Source organism: Osmia lignaria, chromosome 9 (genome assembly GCF_051020975.1).
Source record: "Osmia lignaria lignaria isolate PbOS001 chromosome 9, iyOsmLign1, whole genome shotgun sequence".
In the NCBI taxonomy this organism is placed as follows: Eukaryota; Metazoa; Arthropoda; class Insecta; order Hymenoptera; family Megachilidae; genus Osmia; species Osmia lignaria.
The window spans coordinates 2,743,150-2,757,801 of NC_135040.1; the positions used below are offsets into that span (position 1 = coordinate 2,743,150).

Sequence of the window (14,652 nt, forward strand, 5' to 3'; positions counted from 1 at the left end):
TGCCGTTGTCCTCTCTTATCACCTTTACATTAATATTTATATTTATATTTATAATTATATTTATATATTTATATATGTATATCAATTAATTATTGTTATTATCGTCATTATCTTCCCGCTATCAATTTATTAAATACGTTAACAATGGTCGCAGCTTTTACTTTTTTTCTCATTTTCTTTCTTTTACGTAAAATAATTATACATCTTGACGAGTGTGGTTTGTCCATTGGCGGAATCGATACGAATCCATTCGTTCAATTGGTTTCGTATTAATTTTATAAGTTCGTGTGTGTACTTGTGAAGTTTCGCTTAATATGCAAATTGTACTAAAAAGAACGGAGAAGGCGTCCCCAACGAAAATCGACCTTAGAACAAGCTTTTTAGGAATCCGGCGGGACCCGCCTGTTCATCGAGCCATCATTCGGAAACGCACCATTTTTTCACGTGGACAAAGCGGGATGGGAATCGATAGGAATCGTTTAAACACAGGTGAAGAATCACAGACAGAAAGCGAATACAATAATTGAAGCAAGCAAAAGAACACGTGGTCCGTACGTGTACGAGTCGTGTCCAGGGTGAGCGTGAAAATTTAAGAAATCAGGTGGTTAGTCGTGCGCTTCCATCGGTAGTAAAGTCTAGATTCGCAAATTCTTTGAAGTTTCAATTATTTAATAAAAATAATCCCAGGAATATTAACTGCATACTGACCTCTTGTTGCTGTGCAGTTGCGGCTTGTTTCAACTTGGCTTGTGCGGCTTTGAGTGCACTGTAAAATAAAATTAATTTATTATTACACACTGTTCGTGACCAGTATTTTGAAGGCGGTTTAAGTGGAGGGGGAGAGGAGGGTTTCGTCTCCCCGGACGCCATTAGTTAGGGCCGGGGACCGCTAGGTGGCGGCGAGATAATCGGTGACAGTGTTCTCGCTAGTGGTCGCCCGGCATGCAGTTCGAATATATAAATAGAAGTTCCGAATTGTGGTATGATAGGTGTCTGGGGCAGGAGGATCACAAAAGTGCCCAGCGGTGTCATGTGCCCAGTGGCGGTTTTAGCAATATTGGGGCCCTGGGCAAGATTATCATGGCGCCTATTCAGGGGCTAAAAAATGCGTCAGGGAAGAGATGGTAGACATAAATGCTGCAGCATATATAGCATATATGTAATACTACATATGAGATGTAGATAGAGAGAAAAGACAATGAGAAAATATCGGTATATTCGCATACTAGGGATACCGGGCTGCGGGGCCCCCTACAGATCCAGCGCCCTGGAGGATTGCCCGACCCCCTCCCCATCGCCGACACATGATGTGCCAACCCCTCCTGCTCGTGGTGCGATCCGGGCACCGACTATTCCGGTGGCAAACGGGGCTCTGGCTATGGGCATGAAGCGCGCCTGGTGGGTGTAGTTGCTGCTGCTAACCCAGTCTCACAGGATTAGTTTGTTAAAATAGAAGCGTCCTGGACCAAAATTCCTTACACGCCGGCAATGAGTCAAATGTTGGGCCTTCCGTACCTGCTGACCTTACCCAGCACTACTTACAATTAGTTGGGAGGTGACTACAGGGAGGTGGATATAATAGCGCAATCGCGCCCTTAAACACCGCCAGTATAAGTGCAAACTTGGGAACGGCAGAGCGGGTTATGAACCCCACAAGGCTCATTTAAACAATGGTCTGTCTGGGACAGGGATCGTCTGGACAACAGTCAGCAGCCCCACTGAGGACGAGTCTGACAGACGATCCCGAGACGGAAACTCCTTTTTCTCCCCTCTCCTACAGTTTACTACTTACTCTTGAAGTTCTCTGATTTGTCTCTCTTTGGTGTTCTGTTCTTCCTGAGTCATCTGCATCAGCTGCAGTAACCTCTCGGTCTCCGCAGCGCTTCTGGTCGACTCTGCTTTCGCTTTTTCCAGCTCCTTCTCGGTGGTCTCCAGAGCCTTCTGCATTTCTGCCAGTCTCTTGTCCGGCGAGCCACCGCTCTACGTAAAAAAAAGGAAAAATTGAAATTCATACCACGACTATCTCTTTGAAATTGAATAATCCTAACGGTAACAGCGAAACCGTTCCCCACCCTTTGCAATTGTTGCTCCAGCTGGTCCATCTTTGCTTTCCGTTTCTTCAGGTCCTGGTCGAGACTTTGGAGCGTCCTCTCCTTCTCCTCTATCGTTCTAACTTTCTGATCTACGGACTTGGCTCGTTCTTCCATCTGTCTTCTCTGCTCTTCCAGCTGACGTCTCTGTTCCTCCAGTTGTCTTCTCTCTTGTGTAGTGTCGGTACCAGCTTTCGCGGCGCCAGCTTGGAGTTTCTTGTTCGCCTCGTGCAAGTCCACCTGCGATTTCGAAACCAGTCTCGTCAATAAAATTTTGCTCAACAATCGCATGCACAATTCGACGCTACAGCTAGGCAGATGAAAGCCGCATTACTTAAGAACCGCGACCATTTGTACAATTTCCGCTTTGACACCGTGAACGTGCCTCGAATGAAAAATGCAATTGGATGCCTTAAGTCGTTCCGATGCCAAAGCGCAAATTTGTTTCTAGAGTCGGAAAAAATAGAAATGATTTTTGGAATTTGTTGGAGTTTGTATGGTCACGGCGCAGCTAAGTAAACAGATGCATGGAACGCAATCGAAAAATAAGTAAATTCGCGCTTACGAGAGAGATAATTCTCTCTCCAAACTCTAGCGACGTTCATAGGCAAGTATAAAATGTATAATATATATAAATGTATGTACAGATACATATAAAAAAACGTATGCGTCGAGATAAAAAATGTGAATCTCGAGGTGAGGGTACGACGCAGATTGTGCACCGATCTCAGGTAATAGGAAGCGCATGGTTTCTTTTTTTTTTTTTTTTTCTCCATCCTTCTCGTCACGCAAACAGTGTTTTTGATATGGAAATTCACGCATCGCTGTGTTCACAATCGAACCATTTTCTATCTCTGGCATTCGATACAGTGGGCATGCTGATCAAACGAAAACAGGGAAACGAAAAAAAATGTGATATTCGTGAAGATTACTCATTTCGATGTCGAACGCGCAACAGAACTGCAGCAATAACAACAAACGTGTCGAATATAATCGAGCAAAGAGACGATCGTCGCGATACCATGTTCTCTGTACGTTCAAAAGTTCCATTAACACTTTGACTGCCACGCTGAAACCATTAAAAATTCCATAACATTTGTCTTCACAAATCTTATGTATATTATCTTTAAAATATTTCATTATATTTTTATCCCCAATTTCAAGTATTTCCAATTAAGTATGTCAAAGAATTTCTAATAGTATGAGTGATGGATTCCTATTGAAATTCAAGCGTCACTCATATAATGAGTGCCGTGGCGTTCAAAGTGTTAAATACGACAATCGATAACGCTCGTCTCTCGGTCGTCGCTGACGGTGGTACATGGGTCACTCTGAAAATTTTGAGAATCACGAATAAATTGTTCAACTTAAAACTATCTAACTATAAACGTATGGATTCGCAAAATTCCCAGCGTTACTTATGCAACAACGAATAAACATAAGGATAAAAAAACGGCATAACCATCGAACATATTCGAGAAGAAAAAGAAAGAGCAATGAGAGCGCGATCGGCCGTGCTTGAAGGTAGTCGCGATAAAGCGTACCTTAACATTGGTAAAGTGGTTGTAAAGCCTAAGTTACGTTGATAGAATAAATTAGAAGAGTATACCAGACAAGTGGTTGGTGAAGTAGTCTAAAGATAAAGTGTAACTACTAATACTACCAGAGCCGGCGCTGAGATTTCGGGGGTCCGAGACGAGCTCCGAAAAAGGGCCCGTTCACGTGTATGACATATAAAAAAGTTGCTCAAATAAAATTGATAAAATTAACATTAAAGCTTGTATAACTAATTTAGATTTGCATTTACATAATATTCAAATAAACATTACTCTTCTTGCATTCTTAGACGCCCTGGACCTTGAGGGGCCCTAGGCGGCCGCTTAGTCTGCCTAGGCCCAGAGCCGGCCCTGAATACTACATACTACCCTTTCCTCATCAATGTCCTAGCGCTGGTATAGTCTACCCACTTATTCTACCAATGTAACCAAGGCTTAATGGTTGATGGGTATCAGGGGTTTTGTAAAACAAAAATTCATGGGGGATGATATGGTGAAGGCGATGTTGCTCTTCGCTGTGAAGTGTGACGGACGCCCCGAGATATATATATATAATACATGTACGCAACATAAGATGATAAATATGTGCGGGTGCAGATCGTCTCCGTTTTCTGTATATATACATGTGTATGTATATATATGTATGCATGAAACCGTTCAACCGTTATATATATATACATACATATATATTATATATATGATAATTATATTTTTTTTTGCGGCGTGTTATGAGAGCTGTGGGCGAGTTCTGCTTCGTCGTCGACGAAGGCAGAGGCTGCGGTCGAAATATGAGAAGACATAGAGAGACGAGAGAGGCGCGTGATGTGTCGGCAGCCAGTCGACAACGATCGACCAACGGTAGGCAGACATAGTGCAGACAGAGAGTGCGGATGTAGGCGTAGTAGTAGTAGTAGTAGCAGTAGTGGTAGTAGTAGTGGTAGTAGTAGTAGTAGTAGTGTAGGTCAGCGCGCGAGCGAGTGCAGGTCGTGCTGCTAACCTGATTTTTCTCGAGTTCCTGGCACAGCATTTCGAGTTGTGCCTGGAACCGCTCGCGCTCGACGGCCGCCTGCTTAATGTCCTCTCGCGCGCGTTCAAGCTCCTTTCGCAACCTGGCAGCCTCCTGGCCGTTTTGCTGTGACTGCTGCGGTTGCTGAAGCTGCTGTTGTAACTGCTGTTGTTGCTGCTGCATGGCCGACTGCATCTGCTGGATCTGCTGTTGCTGAGCGTGCACCTGCCTCTCCGTAGTCTGGATACGTTTCTGTAGCTCCGCAGCCTGTCTCTCGGCCGCGTCCGCCCGTTGTTTCTCCGTCTCGCAGAGCTTCCTCCATTGCTCGAGTTGCGCGTCGTTCGCGCCAGCCGCAGCCGCGGAAGACTCCCTCGTCGCGATCTGCTTTTGAAGTTCTTGCACCCTCTTCTCGGCCTGCTCGGCCCTCTGTCGTTCCTTCGTCTGTGCTTGCGTCAACGTCTGCATCTGCTGGTTCAACCGATGCACCTCTCGCATCTGCGCCTCGAGGGCCTCTTTCGCCGCCCTGTCGGGCGTCTGCGCGTGTGCCCTCTGTTGCTGCAGCTGCTGCAACCGACGCACTTCGTCCCGCTGACGCTCGAGCTCCGCCTCGTTCGCGTTCAACTCCTGCTGGAAGTTCACCAGCATCTCCTGCGACTTTTCCAGCTGTATCACCAGCTGATCCCGTTCTACCTGCAGCTGTTTCGCCTCCGCCTCCAGTTTCTCCTTCATCTTCTCGATCTTCTCCGAATGTTTCTCCCGATTCTCTAGGATCGCCGCCATCTTGTCTCGTTCCAATTGAGCGACCTTTAATTCTTGCTGCATATGAGCCAGTTCCTCGCTGCCAGCCATCTGTTGCTGTTGCTGCTGTTGCACCCGTCTCAGCTCCTGTCTCAGAGCTTCTCGTTCGTCCCTGAGCAATTGGATCTCCGCGGCCAAACGTTCCAGCTCCTTCTTGTTCGCTTCGGCTGCCTCCTGATACTTGGCCGTTTGCATGTGCGCCTTCTCCAGCTCCTTGGCCAGTCTGCCCGCTTCGAGTTCCACTTGGTCGCGCGCTACGATCGCCTTGTCCAGGCTGGCGCGTAATCGTTCGACCTCGATGCTCGCGCTCTCCGATCTGGTCTTACCCTCGGTTTGCATCAACCTTTCCAGCCGGACGATTTCGACGCGTAGCTTCTCGTTGTCAGCCTCCAGGGCGTCCGCTCTCGCCTTCACCTTGTCGTGACGATCGCGTATCTTCTCGGTTTCGATTCTAGCGCGTTCGATCTCGCCGCGATTCCGCTCCTGCGCCGCGGTCACTTTGCTGGTCTCCTCTCGCGCCCGCTCGAGCTGAAGCTGCGTCTCGTGCAGCTTCGCCTCGAGCTCAGCGTTGCTCGACTGCGTCCTCTTCAGCTCCGACTCCCGGCCCTCAAGACGTTCCCGCAGCTTCTCCACCTCCTGCTGTAGCCTACTACCCTCGCTTTGCCATTTCTCCTGCTCGTACTGGTATTTACCTCGCACGCCTTCCGCCCGTTCCAGATCGGCGCGAAGCCTCTGAGCGTCCTGCTCAGCCTTCCTCGCGCGTTCGAGTTCCGTCTGCGCCTTTTCCAGCCGGTCGCGGAGCCGCTCCACCTCCAGCTTCGCCCACTCGTGTTCCTCCTTCTGACGTTCTTGGCTTTCCTGATACTTGCCGAACCTCGCCGCGTACCTCTCGCACTCCTCCCGTGCGCTTTCCGCTTCCACTCGTAACCGTTCCGCCTCTCCTTGAGCCTTCCTCACTTCGGCTTGCTGTCGATCGTGTTTCTCGTACATCTTCTCGATCTCCAGCTGCATCCTAGCCAGTTCCTCCTGCGTCTTTTCCGTCGCTGCTTGAGCCTTGTTCAACTGCGAATGAGCGCGTTCCAGCTCGAAGCTGATCCGCTCGTTATCCGCGACCAGCTTCTCTCGCTCGTTCTGCAACCTGCGCATCTCGATCTGAGACTTTTCGTAACGTTCCCGGACCATCTCCAGATCCACGCTCAATCTGTCCAGATCCTCCTTCGATTTCTCCTCGTGTTCCTTCGTGCGACCTAATTGAAGGGCAGCTCGATCGTACATCTCCTGCACGCGAGCCAATTCCTCTTGCGCCTTTCTCGCTTCGTCCCGGCTCTTCGCCGCCAACATCTGTTGCTTCTCCGCCTCCAGCTCCAGTCTATCTTTGTCGGCTTCCATCACCTCGATCCGATTCTGCAGCCGATACACTTCGCTCTGCGCCCTGTTAAGGTACAAATTAGAAATTTTATATTCATTTGAGAAACTCTTCAATGAAATCAGCTCTCGCATTACCTGTCGTACTTCTCCAACATCTTCTCGAACTCCTTGTTCGCGTTCTCCCGTTCTTCGTGAGCCTTGTTCATCGAGTACTGAGCCTTCTCTAGCTTCTCCTTCAGGATCTCGATCTCCGTCAGAGCGTCGTCGCGTTCAAGCTACTCGGACAAACACAGAGCACACACTGTGCAATCTCATCCTTCGTTGCTGTTCATTTTACCTTCTTTTATGCAGGCTGAAATTCGAGTACTCACGGTTAATTTTTGATGGGAATTGTGCGCTTTCTCCCATCTTTCTTTCACCAGGTCCAGCTCTGACAACACGTTCTCTTTCTCTCGTTGCATTTTCGATATCTGATTCTGCTGGAACTCTATCCTCTCGTGTAGCTTCTCTACTTCTTCCTGGAAACCGTCCCTCTCTTTCTGCAGTCGCTGCATTATCATCTGAAGTCAGGAGAAGAAAGCGTGACCTATTCTGCTTTCTCGAATCAGTGTCGCATCCAGTACAACTATTATTGTTGTTTACGGATATTGCTTTACCCAACGAATCTCTAGTACCATGTTCTTTTATCAGCATAAATTTATCTCCTTACCTGAGCCTTCTCGTATTTATCCTGCAAGCGGTCCACTTCCAATTGAATCGTTTCTCGTTCCTTTTGCATCCTGGTCGATTGGCCTAGTGCTTTGTCCAGTTGACTCTGAAGATTCTCAAAATCGTAATTCTGTTTTTCCCTTTCCATTTGCATCTGTGAAAAATACCAACAATGTTAATTTCCAGAACAAGAAATTCCATATTAAGAGAAATATTTAAACAATTTACTCTGCGAATTTCCGTCTGTGTCTTATCGAGTTTCTCCTGAAGCTTGTCAACCTCGCTCTGCGATTTGTCCAATAGATTCTGTAGCTTGTCCTGTTGCAGTTGCGCCTTGCCGAGAGTAGCCTGGGTCCGTTCGAGTTCCTCTTGTGTCTTTTCCAGTTCTCCGATAGCCTTGTCCCTTTCCGAATGAAGACGAGCCACGGAAGCTTGAGCTCTGTCGTACTCGTCCCGAAGACTTTCCTGTTCGCCCTGAGCGTTTTCCAATCTAGCCTTCAGCCTGTACACCTCGCCCTGACTCTTTTCCACCTTTCGGAACAATAATTCGACAAGAATTCGTTAAGATTTGATGGCATCGAAAGCCTGCAATCTAAATTCTACAGGAGATAAAGTTCCATGGGTCTAAGTTCCGTACGTCGCCGACTCTCCGGACGAATCTCTGGCACATATACCCACCAGTTTCATCACCGGTTCGTTTCTCTGTCGTTATCGACAATCCCTCTAGGGAGGAAAATTAGACTCGACCGCGCGTCACCACCAGTGATCGAGACTACGATCTGGGTTGAATCGATTAAAGGGTGATTGTTCTTGGGGGTTGGAAGCGAAACGAAGCTGCCGAGTCGACCCAATCGTTCATTAACAGCCGCGAAACTCGACCAACTACAGATTATGGAAGCAGTTCGCACTATTTCCGTGGTTGATCGTCGGGAAGGCACATCCTCTTCATGCGAGATCACAGGAAACGATTTCTGTTCGAATTTCAGGGGTTCGTTTGCTTTCCGATTCATCTACCGACTGATTACCGTGGATTTACGGATTTCTCTGTAAAGGTTTTACAAGCTGAAAAACGAAAGATTTGAAATCTCACCTTTTCTTGAAGAGCAGCTGCCTCGGCTCTGGCTCTCTCGTTGTCAGCCTGAGTAACTCTCAGTTCAGCCTGAGCTCTCCTGAGTTCTGCTGCCGTTTTTTCAGCTCGTTCTTGAATCCTGTCCATTTCCTGGGTCGAGTTCAGGCTACTTCTACCATAGGTAGTTTGCGACCTTTCCAGGTCGTGCCTGAGTCTCTCATTTTCCAGCTCCAACCTGGTCAACCTCTGTTTGGCAGCCTCCCAGTCGGCACCGCTGCGACCCACCTCGGACGCAGCTTTGTCAAGCTCCGCTTTACTCTTGCCCAGCTCCGACTGGGAACTTTCCAGCTTCGCCTCAAGTCGATCTTTTTCTGCCTGTGCCCTCTCCAATCGGGCGCCCAATTTTTCAACCTGTAGATCGGGTCCAAAATAGCGTCAGTCAAGTACTGGTCCAAGTTGGAACAACACAGATCATGAGAACAGATTAGATTACTCGGAGAGATTTGAGTGCTGGCCACTCGATTGATCTGCATTTCTTTAAATATACCTTTCTGTGTTAAAATGAGATGACTCACCTCCGATTCCAACGCATGGATCTTCATTTTGTACTCGGCTATCTCTCTCTCGTGCAACTCCCTCTCTTCCTGTTTGTCCTGCTCGGCCCGATCCCTCTGTTCCCGTAATTGTGCCATTTGCTTCTCTTTATCTCCTATCGCCTCCTCGAGGCTACTCAATGCACCTTCGCTGCTGCAGTGATGCGCCTGCATTGCCGTTAGGCGAGCCCTTGCCATGTCCACCTGGTTGTCCTTCTCCTTCAGCAGATCCTCTAGATTTTCGATCTGAAGTTGCGACAACAATTCTGATGAGTATGAGAGATAACGGGAAGAATGGAATCAGAATTACTTGGGAGAAAAGAGACTGTTTGAGAGTGAATTTTTCTTGAAAGAACACGTGACGGAAAACTAATTAGCGAGCAGTAATTTGTCACGAAAAGAAACAGTGAATAATGATAAATTCTTACTTACCTGCGAGCTGATTATCTTCACCGACATCATTCATCACATATATACCCAACTACACTGACAGAATCTAATAAACGAACGTTCAACAACAAAAGTATAAAAAACGAAATTATACCTCGGCTACAGCGTGAACAAAAAAGAAGAGGCGTGTGATAAAAATAATTATAAAAGCAAGGTTGCCTCTATAATCGAGGACGGACGATCGTGATCGTCTATCGCTCGCTAAAATAACATAAAAATACGGTGTGCTTAATTAACGATATAAATAAATAAATGAATAAATAACAACGTAAAATAATTTCTAATACGATCGTTTATTTAAACAGAACCTAACGTATGATACAAATGAAAAACACAAAACGGTGAACGAAAAAGGGGGTGCGTTGCGAAACTTAAAGACAGATATACAGGTGACACGTTTACTACACGCTCTCTACAAGGCTTAACAATACTATGACAAATTATTGCATAAAAATTGTGTCGTGCGCACACACCTCACTCATTCCAATCGACGGCAAGATTCATACTCATGCGCACTCCAACAGTGCCGCATCCTGGCAATACTCTCTACGCTAAGTGTACGCTTCCTCTATCGTGTAATCGGCTTTAATCATAATTAATCGTCGGGGGGGAAAAACTTCTCTCTCGATTACAGGGATATACCGAGGGGATCGATCGAAATACCAGGGAAATACGAATTTTATATAATTATACTGATTTTTGATAACAGGTTTAATGAATCATACGACTAGCAGAATAAATGAAATAAAACATGAAAGGAGAAAAGATAATAATTTTAATACAGGGTGCATCATCATTAAGTGTTGATTTTAAAAGGGTTGATTTTAAGAGAAAAAAAAATCTAAGGCCACTCACCTTACGCTGAAGAACATTGATCTTCCTGTCCTTAATGTCCATATGATCCTTGAGCTCTGTCAGCTCGGTGTTCATACGATTGCGTTCCTGTTGCGCCTGCATCGCAGCCTGAGTCTTCTTCTCTATCATTCGATTCTTTTCCTCCAACCTTTGCCGCATTTCCTCCACCTGCATTCACAGAGGAACATCATGGTGTATACGGACGATTCAATTCGCGTTGCACGCGACACGAAACGAAACGAGACGGTTACGGACAGTCGAAACGTGAATAGAAAAGGAGAGAAGCTCTGCACGACCCAGTTTCCCGCAGCCTGGCCTTCTTTTCCCCCGTAACGACCTACCTTCCACTCGATTCCTCCAAATTTCGAGCCCGATTCATCCCCTATTAAAGGCTCAATCCAGCCACGATGACCCGTGAAAATATTCAGATACTCGTGGAGGGTTTCATTGATGGGAAGGGTGGATAAGTTTCCCAATGGCCCCGCTAAAATTGAGAACTCAGGGTCGGTATATAACCTAAATTGACTATCAGGAACCGATTAAAATTAGTTTCAGAGCTGGATATCTTACCGTTTTTGTGATATCGTGGAAAGAAATTTTTGTACAATTTTGGGACTACGTACGCGCTATTCGATACTGAGCATGCGCTCTTCAATACTGCGCATACACAGAACCTAACCTAATCTATCCTAACCTTACCACGATATCTCGAAAACGGTAAGACGGATGTCTCTGAAACCAACTTTAATCGGCTTCTTGTAGTCAATTTAGATTATATACCGAGCCTGAAATCTCGATTTTGGGGGGCTGTTCGAAAACACAACCGAAAGGGTATAGCTTGATAAGATGGTCGAAAGTGCCCCCAAACCAAATTCGACTTGCAATGGCTCATTCGATAGCTTACTAAGAAAAAACAGTCTGTGCCAAGTTTCAGCTCTGTATCTAATCGGGGAGGGGGGTAGTAGCAATGGGCAAAAATTTAAAACACGTTTTGGTCAATTTCTCCTATATTTATACATGAAAAATTCTGAAAAAAATCAGAGACATTTCTATTCACGAGGCACATATTATAGTAGCTTTGCAGACTTTTAGATCAAAAACTCGAACTGTAAAAAATCAAAAACCACCCAAAAATTCGGAAAGATGGCGAATTTGTATGGAAGGAGTCGCGGATCTGGATTCATATTTTTTTCATAAGTGTATATTATTGATACTATTATTTTAAGATTAACCAGATAATTTTGAAAGTATAGGAACTTACGTCAGCTTGTAGCATGTTGTAATGTTCCTCTTTAGCGCACAACGACTCCTTCAACACGGTAATGTGTCTCTGATAGTCTTGGTGTTGCTCCTCGAGGGTCTTCATCTTTGCCGACATCGCCAGTAGTTCCTGGTCCCTGCGCTGCACTTCCGTTCGTAGCTCGTCCAGCTGCGAAAAGATTCGTCGTCCACGAGAGTATTAGTCCGTGTCTCCGTGAGAACTTGGACGACGACGAAACAACGAGCGACCAAGGCATCCAGGCCTCGAATCTCTCCGTCCTGACCGAACACGACGACGACGACGATCGTCTAGCTATCCGACTACTAGGTCGCCCCGTAAATCGAGTGTAAAACGGGTCAACCGTTTCGTCTTTCGTTCCGATTCGACAACTTTTCGACCTGGCTAATCGGTTCCCAATTTCCGCTTCACCTAACACCGCCTCAAAGTTGACACTCTTCCGTTTCACAAAGTTTCGCTATCGGTATCTTCTTTGTTAAACAGATTCGAAATTCGTTTTATTTGAAATTCATCGAGAACGTTTTATTTCTGAAAACAGAAGCCAGAACGCGTCGTCGTGCTCGAACAGAACTGATGATACTTAGCATGCAGCGAATATAGAAACCAACGATACAACGTTACAAACAAAGTGTCTCCTGCGTGTACGAGAGATACATTTATACGTGTCGAATAAAAATGTTGGGATACGGCGGATGATCGGGGGTAGGAGTGGCTGGGAATGATCGGTGATGGAAGCCAGATCGGGACGTATTATGTATTTGTGTCTCTCTCTTTATTTTCGTGTACGTACCTACTACGCTCGTCTGATCTACTCTGGTGTCGGCAGGCCGCGTGTGGATCCCGTCGCGAGTTCTACGTACGATTGAGATGCTCGCCGCGGGATCGCAAGCAGAGTTTATACAGCTAAATGGTATTCTTTTACTAACTAATTAACTAGCAGATTACGCAGCGGTGGAGGAGATATCGCGGTCCTCTTCGTCGATCGTGCGCAACGATCAAAGTAGCAGAACTGATTTATCTAGAGAATAGAAAATTTTTCATGGAATCTCATTAGCGGACATTCTACTTGGATCAGGAGCATACTTTCGACGAGAGGATGTGCACGCACGTATCTCGGCGCAAAAAAACGAAAGCGTAAGGGATCGATAGACCGATCGATCATCGTCGATCGATCATCGTTCCCTCTTCTCTCTTCAGCGTTCTATATCGTGCCAAAGTGATGAACAACAGGTTCTACGGTAACAGCGAGCGTGTCGCTCGTGAAATATGTCCTGGTCGTTTCCGGTTCCCGTGGTGCTTCTTCCCGACTGCCACGAGTCACAGAAACAAGAAAGAGAGAGATAGAGAGAGAGAAAAGAGAAGAAACAACATAAGAATCTACTGTGACTAATCTACGATCGTCGCAGCGGTGTGCGGCGTTCGTCTTTTTTCTCGTGATTTTTATTGCAATTAAATAAAAACACTATTTCGTGTGAACACGTGATTGCGAACAGTTAGATCAACGACTCACACCAGAGAAAGGGACAGAGAGACAGATAGAGAGAAAGAAAGAGACAAAAGAGAGACGTTTAGGGTGGCTGGCCAGTTCTAGGATCATGATCTTTCTTCCGGCTACTAAATTCATTTGGAAGATTACATTATTTTGACCGTTTCCAGATACATTCCACGGCGGGAATGCGAGCGCTGTTCCTATTAAAAGCAAACAGTAGAATAACAGTTAAATTAGAACCGAACAGACTGAGAATATTCGAGAATAAAATTTCGAAAATGGAATGAAACAGAATGTAAAGGGGCGCTTTGTATTAAAATTAATATCTCCGTAAGTTTCACTGTAGGTCAGGGCTTGATGTCTTCCAAGAACTTACTGGCCACCCAAATAGAAATAGAAAGAGAGAGATAGGGGGTGTGTCTTTATGTGTGTATGTCTGTGTGTGTGTGTATAAGTGTGTAAGAGAAAGTGTTACTACGGAACATCGAAACACTCCGTTACATAATACGGTAATCACGTAGATGGAAACGAAGGATGGATGATTGGGTTGGAAGTGCTTCTTTGTCGGGTGAAGAATATCCTTACCTCCTCAGAAAGCTAGAATATCGGGGCACCACATTTAATAATGCTTCGCTCACCACCAAGACCACCCAATTCCGCTTCCCTATCTTGCAATCCCTTTCATCTTAACCCTTTCATTGTATTATATAATCGTTCAGAGGGTTGTATAAACATTCGACATTCCATTCGAAACGATTCGAAATAGATAACAGAATGATCGTGATTCTTTTTATTCTTTGAAATAAATATAGATATTTTAACGCTGTGATGTTATTAATTGATTAACGGTTGTTGTTAAGAGGCGGGAATTGGATCAGTTCAGCGGAATTGAGGGCCACCATCCATTGCTGACTTATCGCTAACTTAGCTCTAGCTTAAGTGATAATATTATACCATTATGGCTATGCGAACGGTCACGTTCGATTTACCTATTTCTAGATTTATATTATCGGAACATTTCGTTCCCTTTGGATTTCACATTTCCACAGCTAGAAATTGAAAGAACTTGCATGTTTAAATGTATAGAAATTGAGAACGCTGTGATAAGATGTGACAAGGATAAATCGAACGACCCTTCGTCTCCTTGAACGATGGAGAATTCGGCCTCGCGATGATGATGATGATCCCTTCTGATGATTCTTTTACCTGATCGCATCGAATCGATCAACTAGATGATGACGGATGCATCCGAGAGTGGTAACGATACGAATGGTGTCTGCGTGCATGCGGCATGCATCAAGGTACACACAGGACCAAACAACACCGGAAACTCGCATGCGTTTCGCTAAAAATCATGGTTATCGATGAACGAATCGCGTGATCAAACACGA

General features: G+C 45.7%; 1 protein-coding gene across 4 annotated transcripts in view; it reads right to left on the bottom strand.

The window, feature by feature from the left end:
- Nucleotides 1-268: 268 nt before the first annotated feature.
- brp (ELKS/RAB6-interacting/CAST family member bruchpilot) overlaps nt 269-14,652 on the bottom strand; it is a 53,927-nt gene continuing 39,543 nt past the window's right edge. For 3 of the 4 annotated variants that reach the window (XM_034317440.2, XM_076690053.1, XM_076690054.1), the window contains 13 exons: nt 11,755-11,922; nt 10,494-10,661; nt 9,171-9,434; nt 8,617-9,006; nt 7,755-8,057; nt 7,528-7,680; nt 7,190-7,378; nt 6,954-7,093; nt 4,644-6,882; nt 2,073-2,330; nt 1,793-1,980; nt 709-766; nt 269-402 (listed from right to left, as the gene is read on the bottom strand). In XM_034317440.2, the coding sequence (XP_034173331.2) occupies nt 367-402; nt 709-766; nt 1,793-1,980; nt 2,073-2,330; nt 4,644-6,882; nt 6,954-7,093; nt 7,190-7,378; nt 7,528-7,680; nt 7,755-8,057; nt 8,617-9,006; nt 9,171-9,434; nt 10,494-10,661; nt 11,755-11,922 (4,554 nt within the window). In that variant the 3' untranslated portion in view covers nt 269-366. Of the gene's footprint in view, nt 403-708; nt 767-1,792; nt 1,981-2,072; nt 2,331-4,643; nt 6,883-6,953; nt 7,094-7,189; nt 7,379-7,527; nt 7,681-7,754; nt 8,058-8,616; nt 9,007-9,170; nt 9,435-10,493; nt 10,662-11,754; nt 11,923-14,652 lie in introns of those variants that run through there. The other variant, XR_013062716.1, reaches the window with a different exon arrangement.